At 38.4% G+C, this 16525-nt stretch overlaps 1 protein-coding gene across 1 annotated transcript in view; it reads left to right on the top strand.

The window, feature by feature from the left end:
- Positions 1–16525, top strand: part of EPS15 (epidermal growth factor receptor pathway substrate 15) — a 66419-nt gene that overhangs the window by 27496 nt on the left and 22398 nt on the right. Inside the window, exon 9 of the mRNA XM_065892203.1 lies at positions 4162–4231. Within this exon, the coding sequence (XP_065748275.1) occupies positions 4162–4231 (70 nt within the window). The remainder of the gene's footprint in view (positions 1–4161; positions 4232–16525) is intronic.

The following is a 16525-nucleotide window of genomic DNA, read 5'->3' as shown; positions in this document are numbered from 1 at the left end:
AAGAAAATTATTTGCCAAACTGACACTAACTCCTGGGAATGAGAATCAGACACCTTCCTGGTAAATCATATTCCTTCCACATCAGGCATATATGTTACAAGTGAAGAACTAATTGGCCAAGTATATTTTGTCTTTAAGAGGATGGGTATACAGTGGATCTTTTGGATTCTGTCTGCAAATGAGTTTCTTGAAATACACAGTGATGAAAGAATCCTCTTGTAGATTACTTCTGATGGACCATATAAAAATTTCAGCCTCATCGAACACATCTAGTTTTTGGTTCAGACTGGTATTTCACACCTTGATCACGCATTGGAATTGACTAGAATAACTCATGTCATCCAAATACCAAGTCCACCCTTCAAAGGACCAAATTTTATCCCATTGAGGATATTAAAAATAAACCAGTGTTCAGTAAAGCTTTTTAAAAATGTTTGGTATGCATTATTGAAATAATGAAATCAATTTAAAAGGAACAGCATTGATTTTTTAAAAAAAATAAAATCATTTCTGTTATTTTATAGACATATCTGGAGTGTTATTCTTGTAAAGAAGTATAAATTCCCACTAAATGTCAGACTCTCTTGATAACATATACATAGAACAACAATTACTATTTAATAACCATGAACTATGATCCCGGTACTTCTGTGTGCTTCACAGTCATAATTTCTAATCTTCACATCAATCTTGCAAAGTAGGTGTTGGTGTCCCTATTTTAATAATAAGGACACCAGGACTCAGAAAAATTAACTAAGTTCAGACAGCTAAGTGCTTTATCACCTGGAGGCTTTGAAAACAAAACCTTTATGTTATGGATATTTAAACACATGCAAAATAGAGTAACATAGTGAAATATTTTAACTTCCATGTATCTGTCACCCAATTTCAATAATTATGAATGGTTTTGGAGGGCTTTTTAATTGCTTTTTTTCGTGTTTGTTTGGTTTGTTTTAAATTTTTTATTTGAAGGCTTATTTTTTGAGGCAGGATATTTCACATCTGTAAGTAAACCAGACCTAGAAAGGAACAGCTGATTGACAGGCATGTGAAGCAAAAATTTTGTCTTTTAATACTCTTAGATTAAGAAAACTTCCTTAAAAGAGTAATTGATTCTTTTAAAGATAATAGACTTTGGTGTTCTTGAATTACTTCCTTACTGTATTCTAATACAGTATTCAGTACTATATGCAGCTACTTGGCCAGCAACTGGTTTTTTCCACTGATGTAAAACTAAGCAAATGCCTCTGTAACTAAATATTTGTGGTTTCCACAGGCTACTGGATACTCTGTTTTCCTACAACACTTAGTTTGCAGTGTGGGCCCATTTGCCAAATTTTTCTCAAATTGGCTGCAACCTGAATTCTTTTCCTCTCACCTTATTTTAGCCTCTCATTGTCCACTCTTATTGTTTAAAGAGCAAGAAAGCCAAAGCAGCTCTTCCTCATTTAAAAATAAACAAGTTTTGGGGCTTCCCTGGTGGCACAGTGGTTGAGAGTCCGCCTGCCGATGCAGGGGACACGGGTTCGTGCCCCAGTCGGGGAAGATCCCACATGCCACGGAGCGGCTAGGCCCGTGAGCCATGGCCGCTGTGCCTGTGCGTCCGGAGCCTGTGCTCCGCAACGGGAGAGGCCACAACAGTGAGAGCCCTGCGTACCGCAAAAAAAAAAAAAAAAAAAAAAAAAAAACAAGTTTTGGGCTTCCCTGGTGGCGCAGTGGTTGAGAGTCCGCCTGCCGATGCAGGGGACACGGGTTCATGCCCCAGTCCGGGAAGATCCCACATGCCGCAGAGCGGCTGGGCCCGTGAGCCATGGCCGCTGAGCCTGCGTCCAGAGCCTCTGCTCCACAATGGGAGAGGCCACAACACTGAGAGGCCCGCATACCGCAAAAACAAACAAATAAAAATAAACAAGTTTCTTTTGTTCCTCTTCCCTGGTGAAACTTTTCTACCATTCATTCTACTTACTTTTTCCCTTTTCTCCCCAGGTTTTGAAAGCAAAAATGCCCTTGCTGACAGCTCTTAATTTCTCCATTCAAAACTAAACTAAACACCAAATTGGCAATATAACAATAGTTATTTTTATCTAATCTCTTCTATGCTCCAGGCATGGTGCTAAATTCTTCTCATGTGTTACCTCATTTAAGCATCACAGTAATCTTATGAGGCTCATGTTTCATCCTCATTTTAAAGATAAAGATCAATAAATGAGAGGTTAAGTGTAAGTTAGTAAGTGATACAACTAAATTCAGACCGTGGTCTATCTGACCAAAATCTAAGGTCTTCACGACTATAGTCTAAAATTTAAACTCATTTCTTCCTAGCTACAAACCCCTGTTTTTTGTCATCTTCCTTCTTTTCAAACGGGCCTCTATTAATGCCTCCAGACATGAATCTCTCCCCACAAATCTTTCCTATTCCTTCAAGGATGGTCTCTGTTCTCAGAAGGACATAATTTTAAAAACCAAACCAAAAAAACAAGTGCCATTTCCTACTATTCTAGCTAGTGTATGGTAGCTACTGTGTACGTGCTAAGTCATACTGTGAAATGAGGGAGTTGATGGCTGATGCAGAAGAGAGAATTTCAGTGATAAATTAGGTGACTTTGTAGGAGGATTTTGGAACATTAATTCTATAAAATTATACCGTCTGTATTTTAGTCATGAAAATTACTTTTGTGTAGTAAATTGCCTAATTATCAAACTGAACATAACATAAAGAGTTTTGTGGCCACTTATTCCCTCATGGGCTGCACAGTCCATCCTGTTCCCCTTGCTGTCCCAGTGGCCTTTTAGGTTGGTTGCACAGTGTATGATAAAGGAATAGAAATAAAACCTGATGCACAGGTAGGCATACTTTTTCTATTTCTCTCTGTGACGGTACATAAAATCTGCAAGCTATTGTTAAAAATCAGGGCTGTTAGTTTTTCCTTCTCTCAGTTTAGAGAAGAAGCAGTAATAGTTGGTGACTTTAGTTATCATGTCTGTGACTGTCTCTCACACTGGCATTTTAACTATTATATTAGGAACCATGGAGAGTTACTTTGCTATACAGACCAACTTGATATTTTTCCCCCTTGATTGCTATTTATTCATTCAGCAGATAATCAGAGTATAAGGTAGTATGTTCATTTTATAAAAATGTAAGTTAAGATAAGCATCAGTTAAAATAAGTACTATCATTTTCAGTTCTGAAAACATCACTAGTATTTACTTCTTTCTGCTAGTAGTTTTGTTTTAATGGGTCCTGTTTTATAAAACGAGAATATACTCTAAGTCCCAGTTAGCATTGCTTCTGTCTTTTCAAATACATGTTTTACTTGAGCTCTCCAATATCCTTTGACATTCAATTGTTAATACCCAATTTCTTGATGATTAGAAATAGATCCTGTAATACAGATGACATTGCTAGTCATGAGTCAGAGTAGGAGATAAATATTCCAAAACTCTTTTCATGCCCCTTTTATCTAACTGTATGCCAAGGCTTTTGGCTGGCCTCTTAAAAAGAGCCTGATGCCAGAAAGTTAGTTCAGTTATCTTCTTAAATATATATTTTGTTTGACTATGATTTAAAAACAAAGTAAAGTAGGAAGACAGTTCAGTACTTAGAATCACTGGCTTCTGGTGAAGTCCTCACTCTTTGTAGCCTCTCACCCTTGCCATTTGATCCAGATTTTTACATGGCTTATTATTGAAAGCTGCTGAATTTTTTTAGCAGAAAGCACTCTCCCTCGCTCAAGTTCTCTCTCTTTGCCTCCCCCTCTCTTTCTCTCTCACACATTAACATTAGAGGAAGGTGAGTAAAGGGCATATGAGAAGTCTCTGTATTATTAGGGATGGGATTGTGATTGGAGTGGGACACATGAAGACTTTTGAGATGTTAGCAGTTTCCTGGGAGGTGATTGCATAGGTGTTCACTTGATACTTTTTTATTAAACTGTACATAATGTTCCATATATTTTTCTGAATGTATGTTATGTTTCACAGTAAAAGATTAGAAAATGATATGTATCATTTCAGTTTAATAAGTTTGCAAATCAGTAGGGGTAAACATTTGCTCCTAATTGATTTAGAGTTTGTAAAGAATATTTTCTTTGGTGTGGCAGTGTGGTCTCAGCTCTAAAATGTTGCCTCTCTGAGTCATGACTTGTGTAATTTGTTTAGGTGGAAACATTAGAGCACAATGATCCTTTTGCTCCTGGTGGGACGGCTGTGGTTGCAGCCAGCGATTTGGGTAAGGAGATAATTTATCAGTGTCTTTCAACAGTAAACACCACCCTCTCTTTAAGCATCTTTCTTTTCGTGTCCAAATATATTCATCCTGTTTACTTATTTATGGTGTTAAAATGATCGCATAGCTATATCCTGTTGCATTCTACCAATAATAAGAATGGTGTTTTTGTATCACTTTCTACTTATCATTTTTTATCTCATTTATTGTTCTTATTAAACAGCTTAATATGTACTCTAGCCAATGTCAGTAAAACCAATAAAAACCCTTTTTGCTTTATAAAAGGCAGTGTTGCTTGGCAGTTTCAAACTCAGCATTCATACTTATGGATCTTGACCTAAATTTAAAAATTAGTGGCTTCCCATAGGTACTGATATTAGCTTTACTGTAGTGCATAGGTCCTGTTAATAAGACAGAGAAGAACTAAATCTTATTCTGGTACGCAGTTTTCATGCTTTATTTATGGAATCTAATTTTCCATTTATCCTTCTTTTTTCTTTTTTTTTTACTTGTATATTTATTTATTAACATCTTTATTGGAGTATAATTGCTTTACAATAGTGTGTTAGTTTCTGCTGTATAACAAAGTGAAGCAGCTATACATATACATATATCCCCATATCTCCTCCCTCGTGGATCTCCCTCCCGCCCACCCTATCCCACCCCTCTAGGTGGCCACAAAGCGCCGAGCTGATCTCCCTGTGCTATGTGGCTGCTTTCCACGAGCTATCTATTTTACATTTGGTAGTGTATATATGTCAGTTCTACTTCTCTCCCTTTGTCCCAGCTTACCCTTCCCCCTCCCCGTATCCTGAAGTCCATTCTCTACGTCTGTATCTTTACTCCTGTCCTCCCCCTAGGTTTTTCAGGACCTTTTTTTTTTTCTAGATTCCATATATATGTGTTAGCATACGGTATTTGTCTTTCTCTATCTGACTTACTTCACTCTGTATGACAGACTCTAGGTCCCTCCACCTCACTACAAATAACTCAATTTCATTGCTTTCCATGGCTGAATAATATTCCATTGTATATATGTGCCACACCTTCTTTATCCATTCATCTATCGATGGACACTTAGGTTGCTTCCATGTCCTGGCTATTGTAAGCAGAGCTGCAGTGAACATTGTGGTACCTGACTCTTCTTGAATTATGGTTGTCTCAGGGTATATGCCGAGTAGTGGGATTGCTGGGTTGTATGGTGGTTCTATTTTTAGTTTTTTAAGGAACCTCCGTACTGTTCTCCATAGTGGCTGTATCAATTTACATTCCCACCAACAGTGCAAGATGGTGCCCTTTTCTCCACACCCTCTCCAGCATTTATTGTTTGTAGATTTTTTGATGATGGCCATTCTGACTGGTGTGAGGTGATACCTCATTGCAATTTTGATTTGCATTTCTCTAATGATTACTGATGTTAAGCATCCTTTCATGTGTTTGCTGGCGACCTGTATATCTTCTTTGGAGAAATGTCTATTTAGGTCTTCTGCCCATTTTTGGATTGAGTTGGTTGTTCTTTTGATATTGAGCTGCATGAGCTCCTTGTATATTTTGAAGATTAATCCTTTGTCCACTGATTCGTTTGCAAACATTTTCTCCCATTCTGAAGGTTGTTTTTTCATCCTGTTTATGGTTTCCTTTGCTGTGCAAAAGCTTTAAAGTTTCATTAGGTCCCATTTGTTTATATTTGTTTTTATTTCCATTGCTGCAGGAGGTGGGTCAAAAAAGATCTTGCTGTGATTTATGTCACAGAGTGTTCTATGTTTTCCTCTAAGAGTTTTAGAGTGTCTGGCCTTACATTTAGGTTGTTGATGTATTTTGAGTTTATTTTTATGTATGGTGTTAGAGAGTGTTCTAATTTTATTCTTTTACATGTAGCTGTCCAGTTTTCCCAGCACCACTTATCAAAGAGGCTGTCTTTTCTCCATTGTATATTCTTGCCTCCTTTATCAAAAATAAGGTGACCATATGTGCATAGGTTTATCTCTGGGCTTTCTATCCTGTTCCATTGATCTATATTTCTCTTTTTGTGCCAGTACCATACTGTCTTGATGACTGTAGCTTTATAGTACAGTCTGAAGTCCAGGAGTCTGATTCCTCCATCTCCATTTTTCTTTCTCAAGATTGCTTTCGCTGTTTGGGGTCTTTTGTGTTTCTATACAAATTGTGAAATTTTTTGTTCTAGTTCTGTGAAAAATGCTATCGGTAGTTTGATAGGGATTGCACCGCATCTGTAGATTGCTTTGGACAGTACAGTTGTTTTCACAATGTTGATTTTTCCAATCCAAGAACATGGTATTCTCTCTCCATCTGTTTGTATCATCTTTAATTTCTTCTTTTTTTTTTAAACATCTTTATTGGGGTATAATTGCTTTACAATGGTGTGTTAGTTTCTGCTGTATAACAAAGTGAATCAGTTATACATATACATATGTTCCCATATCTCTTCCCTCTTGCGTCTCCCTCCCTCCCACCCTCCCTATCCCACCCCTCCAGGCGGTCACAAAGCACCGAGCCGATATCCCTGTGCCACGCGGCTGTTTCCCACTAGCTATCTACCTTACGTTTGTTAGTGTATATATGTCCATGCTTCTCTCTCACCCTGTCACAGCTCACCCTTCCCCCTCCCCATATCCTCAAGTCTGTTCTCCAGTAGGTCTGTGTCTTTATTCCTGTCTCACCCCTAGGTTCTTCATGACGTTTTTTTTCCTTAAATTCCATATATATGTGTTAGCATACGGTATTTGTCTTTTTCTTTCTGACTTACTTCACTCTGTATGACAGACTCTAGGTCTACCCACCACACTACAAATAACTCAATTTCGTTTCTTTTTATGGCTGAGTAATATTCCATTGTATATATGTGCCACATCTTCTTTATCCATTCATCCGATGATGGGCACTTAGGTTGTTTCCATCTCCGGGCTATTGTAAGTAGAGCTGCAGTGAACATTTTGGTACATGACTCTTTATGAATTTTGGTTTTCTCAGGGTATATGCCCAGTAGTGGGATTGCTGGGTCATATGGTAGTTCTATTTGTAGTTTTTTAAGGAACCTCCATACTGTTCTCCATAGTGGCTGAACCAATTCACATTCCCACCAGCAGTGCAAGAGTGCTCCCTTTTCTCCACACCCTCTCCAGCATTTATTGTTTCTAGATTTTTTGATGATGGCCATTCTGACTGGTGTGAGATGATATCTCATTGTAGTTTTGATTTGCATTTCTCTAATGATTAATGATGTTGAGCATTCTTTCATGTGTTTGTTGGCAGTCTGTATATCTTCTTTGGAGAAATGTCTGTTTAGGTCTTCTGCCCGTTTTTGGATTGGGTTGTTTGTTTTTTTGTTATTGAACTGCATGAGCTGCTTGTAAATTTTGGAGATTAATCCTTTGTCAGTTGCTTCATTTGCAAATATTTTCTCCCTTACTGAGGGTTGTCTTTTGGTCTTGTTTATGGTTTCCTTCGCTGTGCAAAAGCTTTGAAGTTTCATTAGGTCCCATTTGTTTATTTTTATTTCCATTTCTCTAGGAGGTGGGTCAAAAAGGATCTTGCTGTGATTTATGTCATAGAGTGTTCTGCCTATGTTTTCCTCTAAGAGTTTGATAGTGTCTGGCCTTACATTTAGGTCTTTAATCCATTTTGAGCTTATTTTTGTGTATGGTGTTAGGGAGTGATCTAATCTCATACTTTTACATGTACCTGTCCAGTTTTCCCAGCACCACTTATTGAAGAGGCTGTCCTTTCTGCACTGTACATTCCTGCCACCTTTATCAAAGATAAGGTGTCCATATGTGCGTGGGTTTATCTCTGGACTTTCTGTCCTGTTCCATTGATCTATATTTCTGTTTTTGTGCCAGTACCATACTGTCTTGATTACTGTAGCTTTGTAGTATAGTCTGAAGTTAGGGAGCCTGATTCCTCCAGCTCCTTTTTTCGTTCTTAAGATTGCTTTGGCTATTCGGGGTCTTTCGTGTTTCCATACAAATTGTGAAATTTTTTGTTCTAGTTCTGTGAAAAATGCCAGTGGTAGTTTGATAGGGATTGCATTGAATCTATAGATTGCTTTGGGTAGTAGAGTCATTTTCACAATGTTGATTCTTCCTGTCCACGAACATGGTATATCTCTCCATCTATTTGTATCATCTTTAATTTCTTTCATCAGTGTCTTATAATTTTCTGCATACAGGTCTTTTGTCTCCTTAGGTAGGTTTATTCCTAGATATTTTATTCTTTTTGTTGCAGTGGTAAATGGGAGTGTTTTCTTGATTTCACTTTCAGATTTTTCATCATTAGTGTATAGGAATGCAAGAGACTTCTGTGCATTAATTTTGTATCCTGCTACTTTACCACATTCAGTGATTAGCTCTAGTAGTTTTCTCATAACTTCTTTAGGATTTGTATGTATAGTATCATGTCATCTGCAAACAGTGACAGCCTTACACCTTCATTTCTGATTTGGATTCCTTTTATTTCTTTTCCTTCTCTGATTGCTGTGGCTAAAACTCCCAAAACTATGTTGAATAATAGTGGTGAGAGTGGACAACCTTGTCTTGTTCCTGATCTTAGAGGAAATGCTTTCAGTTTTTCACCATTGAGAAAGGTGTTGTCTGTGGGTTTGTCATATATGACCTTTATGATGTTGAGGTAAGTTCCCACTATGCCTACTTTCTGGAGGGTTTTTATCATAAATGGGTGTTGATTTTTGTCAAAAGCTTTTTCTGCATGTATTGAGCTGATCATATGGTATTTCTCTTTCAATTTGCTAATATGGTTTATCACATTGATTGATTTGCATATACTGAAGAATCCTTGCATTCCTGTGATAAACCCCACTTGATCATGGTGTATGATCCTTTTAATATGTTTTTGGATTCTGTTTGCTAGTATTTTGTTGAGAATTTTTGAATCTATGTTCATCAGTGACATTGGCCTGTAATTTTCCTTCTTTGTGACAACTTTGTCTGGTTTTGGTTATCACAGTGATGGTAGCCTTGTAGGATGAGTTTGGGAGTGTTCCTCTTCCACATTTTGGAAGAGTTTGAGAAGGATAGGTGTTACCTCTTCTCTAAATGTTTGATAGAATTAGCCTGTGAAGCCATCTGGTCCTGGGCTTTTGTTTGTTGGAAGGTTTTTAATCACAGTCTCAATTTCAGTGCTTGTGATTGGTCTGTTTATATTTTCTATTTCTTCCTGGTTCAGTCTCGGAAGGTTGTGCTTTTCTAAGAATTTGTCCATTTCTTCCACATTGTCCAATTTATTGGCATATAGTTGCTTGTAGTAATCTCTCATGATCCTTTGTATTTCTGCAGTGTCAGTTGTTACTTCTCCTTTTTCATTTCCAACTCTGTTGATTTGAGTCCTGTCCCTTTTTTTCTTGATGAGTCTGGCTAATGGTTTATCAATTTTGTTTATCTTCTCAAAGAACCTGCTTTTAGTTTTATTGATCATTGCTATTGTTTCCTTCATTTCTTTTTCATTTATTTCTGATCTGATCTTTATGATTTCTTTCCTCTGCTAACTTTGGGGGTTTTGTGTTCTTCTTTCGCGAATTGCTTTAGGTGTAAGGTTAGGTTGTTTATTTGAGATGTTTCTTTTTTCTTGAGGTAGGATTGTACTGCTATAAACCTCCCTCGTAGAAATGCTTTTGCTGCATCCCTAGGTTTTGAGTTGTTATGTTTTCATTGTCATTTGTTTGTCGGTACTTTTTGATTTCCTCTTTGATTTCTTCAGTGATCTCTTGGTTATGTAGTAGTGTATTGTTTAGCCTCCATGTGTTTGTATTTTTTACAGATTTTTTTCCTGTAATTGATATCTACTCTCATAGCGTTGTGGTCAGAAAAGATACTTGATACGACTTCAGTTTTCTTAAATTTACGAAGGCTTGATTTGTGACCCAAGATATGATCTATCCAGGAGAATATTCCATGAGCCCTTGAGAAGAAAGTGTATTCTGTTGTTTTTGGATGGAATGTCCTATAAACATCAATTAAGTCCATCTTGTTTAATGTATCACTTAAAGCTTGTGTTTCCTTATTTATTTTCATTTTTGATGATCTGTCCATTGATGAAAGTGGGGTGTTAAAAGTCCCCTACTATGATTGTGTTACTGTCGATTTCCCCTTTTATGTCTGTTAGCATTTGCCTTATGTATTGTGGTGCTCCTATGTTGGGTGCATAAATATTTACAATTGTTATATCTTCTTCTTGGATTGATCACTTGGTTGTTATGTAGTGTCCTTCTTTGTCTGTTTTACTGACCTTTATTTAAAGTCTATTTTGTCTGATATGAGAATTGCTACTCCAGCTTTCTTGTGATTTCCATTTGCATGGGATATCTTTTTCCATCCCCTCACTTCCAGTCTGTATGTGTCCCTTGGTCTGAAGTTGGTCTCTTGTAGACAGCATATATATGGATCTTGTTTTCGTATCCATTGAGCCAGTCTGTTTCTTTTGGTTGGGGCATTTAATCCATTTATATTTAAGGTGGTTATGGATATGTATGTTCCTATTCCCACTTTCTTAATTGGTTTGGGTTTGTTATTGTACGTCTTTTTCTTCTCTTTTGTTTCCTGTCTAGAGAAGTTCCTTTAGCATTTGTCGTAAAGCTGGTTTGGTGGTTCTGAATTCTCTCAGCTTTTGCTTGTCTGTAAAGGTTTTAATTGCTCAGTTGAATCTGAATGAGATCTTTGCTGAGTAGAGTAATCTTGGTGGTAGGTTTTTCCCTTTCATCACTTTAAATATGTCCTGCCACTCCCTCCTGGCTTGCAGAGTTTCTGCTGAAAGATCAGCTTTTAACCTGATGGGGATTCCCTTGTGTGTTATTTGTTGTTTTTCCCTTGCTGCTTTTAATATTTTTTTTTGTATTTAATTTTTGATAGTTTGATTAATATGTGTCTTGGCATGTTTCTCCTGCATTTAATCCTGTGTGGGACTCTCTGCGCTTCCTGGACTTAATGGACTATTTGCCTTTCCCATATTAGGGAAGTTTTCAACTATAATCTCTTCAAATATTTTCTCAGTCCCTTTCTTTTTCTCTTCTTCTGGGACCCCTCTAATTCGAACATTGGTGCAATTAATGTTGTCCCAGAAGTCTCTGAGACTGTCCTCAATTGTTTTCATTCTTTTTTCTTTATTCTGCTCTGTGGTAGTTATTCCACTATTTTATCTTCCAGGTCACTTATCCCATCTTCTGCCTCAGTTATTCTGTTATTGATTCCTTCTAGAGAACTTTTAATTTCATTTATTGTGTGGTTCATCATTGTTTGTTTGCCCTTTAGTTCTTCTAGGTCCTTGTTAAATGTTTCTTGTATTTTCTCCATTCTGTGTCCAACATTTTGGATCATCTTTACTATCATTACCCTGAATTCTGTTTCAGGTAGACTGCCTATTTGCTCTTCATTTGTTTGGTCTGGTGGGTTTTTACCTTCCTCCTTCATCTGCTGTGTATTTCTCTGTCTTCTCATTTTGCTTAACTTACTGTGTTTGGGGTCTCCTTTTCACAGGCTGCACGTTTGTAGTTCCCATTGTTTTTGGTGTCTGTCCCCAGTGGCTAAAGTTGGTTCAGTGGGTTATGTAGGCTTCCTGGTGGAGGGGACTGGTGCCTGTGTTCTGGTAGATGAGGCTGGATCTTGTCTTTCTGGTGGGCAGGTCCACGTCTGGTGGTGTGTTTTGGGGTGTCTGTGGCCTTATTATTTTAGGCAGCCTCTCTTCTAGTGGGTGGGGTTGTGTTCCTGTCTTGCTAGTTGTTTGGCATGTGGTGTCCAGCACTGTAGCTTGCTGGTTGTTGAGTGGAGCTGGGTCTTACGGCTGAGATGGAGATCTCTGGGAGAGCTTTCGCTGTTTTATATTACGTGGAGCCAGGAGGTGTCTGGTGGACCAATGTCCTGAACTCGGCTCTCCCACCTCAGAGGTGCAGGTCTGACGCCTGGCTGGAGCGCCAAGATCCTGTCAGCCGCATGGCTCAGAAGAAAAGGGAGGAAAAAAAGAATGAAAGAAAGAAAAATAAAATAAAGTTATTAAAATAAAAAGTTAAAAAATTATTAGTAATAAAAAAATTAAAAAGTAATTTAAAAAAAGAAGGAAAAGAGCCACCAAACCAAGAAACAAATCCACCAATGATAACCAGTGCTAAAAACTATACTAAACAAACAAACAAACAAACAGAAATCAGACAGAACCCTAGGACAAATGGTAATAGCAAATCTATACAAATAAAATCACACAAAGAAGCATACACATACACACTCACAGAAAGAGAAAAAGGAAAAATATATATATATTTATATATATAAAAAGAAATAAAGGAAGAGAGCAACCAAATCAATCAACAAATCTACCAATGATAATAAACTCTAAATAGTAAACTAAGATAAATAGAAAACCAAAAACAAATTAGATGCAGAAAGCAAACCCCAAGTCTACAGTTGCTCCCAAAGTCCACTGCCTCAATTTTGGGATGATTCGTTGTCTGTTCAGGTATTCCAGAGATGCAGGGTACATCAAGGTGATTGTGGAGATTTAATCTGCTGCTCCTGAGGCTGCTGGGAAAGATTTCCCTTTCCCTTCTTTGTTCTCACAGCTCCTGGGGTTCAGCTTTGGATTTGGCCCTGCCTCTGTGTGTAGGTCACCTGAGGGCATCTATTCTTTGCTCAGACAGGACGGGGTTAAAGTAGCAGCTAATTAGGGGGCTCAGGCTCACTTAGGCCAGAGGTGGGGCGGGGAGGGAGGGGTACGGAATGCAGGGCAAGCCTGCAGCGGCAGAGGTGGGAGTGACATTGCAACAGCCTGAGGCATGCAGTGTGTTCTCCCAGGGAAGTTGTCCCTGGATCATGGGACCCTGCAATGGTGGGTTGCACAGGCTCCTGGGAGGGGAGGTGTGGATAGTGACCTGTGCTTGCACACAGGCTTCTTGGTGGCGGCAGCAGCAGCCTTAGCATCTCATGCCTGTCTCTTGGGTCCGTGCTGATAGACGCGGCTAGTGCCCGTCTCTGGAGTTCATTTAGGTGGTGCTCTGCATCCCCTCTCCTCCCGCACCCCACTACAATGGTCTCTTGCCTCTTAGGCAGATCCAGACTTTTTCCTGGACTCCCTCCTGGCTAGCTGTTGCCCACTAGCCGCCTTCAGGTGCGTACACGCAGCCAACCCCAGTCCTCTCCCTGGGATCTGACCCCTGAAGCCCGAGCCTCAGCTTCCAGCCCCCACTTGTCCTGGTGGGTGAGCAGACCAGCCTCTCAGGCTGGTGAGTGCTGGTTGGCACCGATCCTCTGTGCAGGAATTTCTCCGCTTTGCTCTCTGCACCCCTGTTGCTGCACTCTCCTCCGTGGCTCCGAAGCTTCACCCCCAACCACCCCCCATCTCTGCCATTGAAGGGGCTTCCTAGTGTGTGGAAACTTTTCCTCCTTCACAGCTCCCTCACAGAGGTGCAGGTCCCATCCCTATTCTTTTGTCTGTGTTTTTTCTTCTTTCTTTTGCCCTACCCAGGTATGTGGGGAGTTTCTTGCCTTTTGGGAAGTCTGAAGTCTTCTGCCAGCATTCAGTGGGTGTTCTGTAGGAGTTGTTCCACATTTAGATGTATTTCTGATGTATTCGTGGGGAGGAAGGTGATCTCCACGTCTTACTCCTCCGCCATCTTGAAGGTCTCCTATCCATTTATCCTTTTAGTAACCTTTTAAATAATATTCCCATTTTAAAAATCAGGAAACTGAAGACCAGAACATTAAGTAACTTGATCAAGATTTACAGTTTACTAGATTTGAACCAGGTAAAGCCAAGGTTCAAACCTAAATATGAAAGAGTCTAAAAGCTTTTTCAACTAAGTAACTGTTTCTTTTTCACTGTTCATTTGGAAATAGACCAGACCAGCTGTTGGGTAGGAGAGCAGGGAATTAGGGGGAAATAGACTCAAACATGTAAATACTTCAAAAATAATGACTTATTTTTCCAGATGAAAATAGAGTGAGTTATTCAGTACAGAAATTTGCTGATTGTGACAAATTGAGGATTATGAGTATAAAGAAAGATAAGTAGAAATGCCTTCGCAGTTTGGATTTCTTGTGCAAATTGTAACAAGATGAGATTTAACAGTGTGAATTATTTGTTTTCAGCTTGAAAATTAACTTCCAACAGGAGCAGCTAGAAGAAGGAATGTAAAAAAGCAAATATGTAGAAAATAAGATTTAATGTAGTGCTGGGTTTTGATTTCAACCAAAATTTAGAGTGACAGCAAATAAGATTTCTAAAAGCCTTATTGTAATAAAAGTTATTAAATTATATCTTTTTAAAATACATGTGATCTTTTAGATTCTCATTATTGAAATGCTGAATTAATATATTGCTAGGGATGTTATATGATTAGAAAGTGTAACCGAAGAGAATAAAATGAGAGGTTAATACATTTTAATTAACTCCTGATTGCCCACAGGAAGGAATGGTAAGTGCCATGAGAATTCATTAAAGCTGCAAAAATTTAAAGGAAAGGGAGATTGCCTCCATTTAGGGCAAATCATGAATGTTTTCAGAGCAGAAGGTGGCCTTTGTGGTTTACCTTGAAAGAATGGGCTGCATAAGTAGATATGGAGAGTAGTAAAGAAAGCGAAGAGAGTAACATGAGCAAGGAATGGAGGTAGGACATATAGGACATGTTCAAAGAAAAACAGACATTTTGATAAAGCTTATTTATAGATAGAGGAATAGGTTAAGGCTGAAATGGTCGATTGCCATCTCACTGTAGGTTTCTATTGCCTTTGTTGGTCTCATCTTTCAGTTCCAGTTCCTAGCTCGTTTGCTGTAAAGTGGTAGAGTAAAGGACTATAATAGCCTGGAAGGGGGCTAAGGTTTGTTGTTGTTTATCATCATAGTAATAGATACCATTTATTGAGCACTTACTTAGTTCTGGCACTCCATGTGCTAACCATTTTCCTGTATTTGGTCTCGTTTAATTCTCACAGCAACTACCTGAGAAAACTGTTATTATGTTTATTGTACAGACAAGGAAAATCAAGAAACGGAGAGATGAAGCCAGTTCACAAGGTTAAAGGAGTAGTAACAGATTGACTCACATTCAGATGTTGTCTCTGGTTTTCCACCAGCCTCTTTGGTCATTCCTTCTATCCCCTTTGCTGATTCTTCCTCTTTTCCCCAACTTCTTTATGTTGTGTTGCTCCAGGTGTCAGGCTGTGGACTTCTTTTCTTCTCTGTCTCTACTCCTTGGGGATCTCATCTAGTGTCATGGTTTTATATACTCTCTATATGCTGATTATTAACTCTAGCCACATTTTTCCCCTGAACTCTAGACTCATATATCCAACTCCTATCCATATCTCCACTTACATAGCTCATAGATATATCTAACACAACATGTCTAACACCAGACACCTAATCTTCCTCCCCAAACCTGCTTCTCTTGAACCTTTCCCCATCTTAATTAATGGTAATTTCATCTTTAACACTGCTAAGACCTAAAGCCTTAGAATCATCCTTGGTTCTTTTTTTCCTCTTACTCTGTCTCTAATGTATCAGGAAGTCTTCTTGACTTCCTGTCAGGTTCTACCTTCAAATTATGTACAATAAAAACTTTACAATGGCCTAAACCTTTCTAAAAATATCTCATCATTATTCCCTTTACTCGCTCTGCTCCAGCCACAGTGACCTCCTTACTATTGCTCAAAAAACAGGCTCATGAACCTTAGGCCCTTTGCTCTTAGCTGTTCCCCATTCCTAGGATGATTTTTCTTCATATAGCCACATGATGATCTCCATAACCTCTAACAAATCTTTGCCAAAATGTCACCTTCTCATCTAGCCCAGCACTCCCACCATATTGTTCCCTACTCTTTCTTATTTTATTTTGGCTTATTACTTTCCAGTGTACTATATAAATTACTTTGTTTTTCTCTTATCTGTCTCCTCCCACTAGATTTTGAGGTCCACAGGAACTTAACTTTTTATTCACTGATGTATCCCAAGAACTTTAAACCATACCTGGGTACATAGTATTACTTAATGAATGGGTGAATCAATTACTGTCCTCACAGAGCGTGTAAAAGGAACTCAGTGGATGAGAATCTTTGTAGGGGGAGGGACACGTTTATTTTTTCTGATAAGTGGGGTTTTTTTTTTTTAACATTGTGGTAAAATATACATGACATAAAATTTACCATTTTAAACATTTTTAAGTATACAGTTAGTGGTATTAAGTACCTTCACATTGTTGTGCAACCATTACATTCATCTATCTCCAGAACTTTTTTCATCTTCTAAAACTGAAACTCTGTACCAGTTAAACAAGAACTCCCC

The sequence above is a fragment of the Phocoena phocoena genome, chromosome 1 (assembly GCF_963924675.1).
Source record: "Phocoena phocoena chromosome 1, mPhoPho1.1, whole genome shotgun sequence".
In the NCBI taxonomy this organism is placed as follows: Eukaryota; Metazoa; Chordata; class Mammalia; order Artiodactyla; family Phocoenidae; genus Phocoena; species Phocoena phocoena.
The sequence above is the reverse complement of the archived record's forward strand: the minus strand, read 5'-3'. Positions and strand labels throughout refer to the sequence as shown.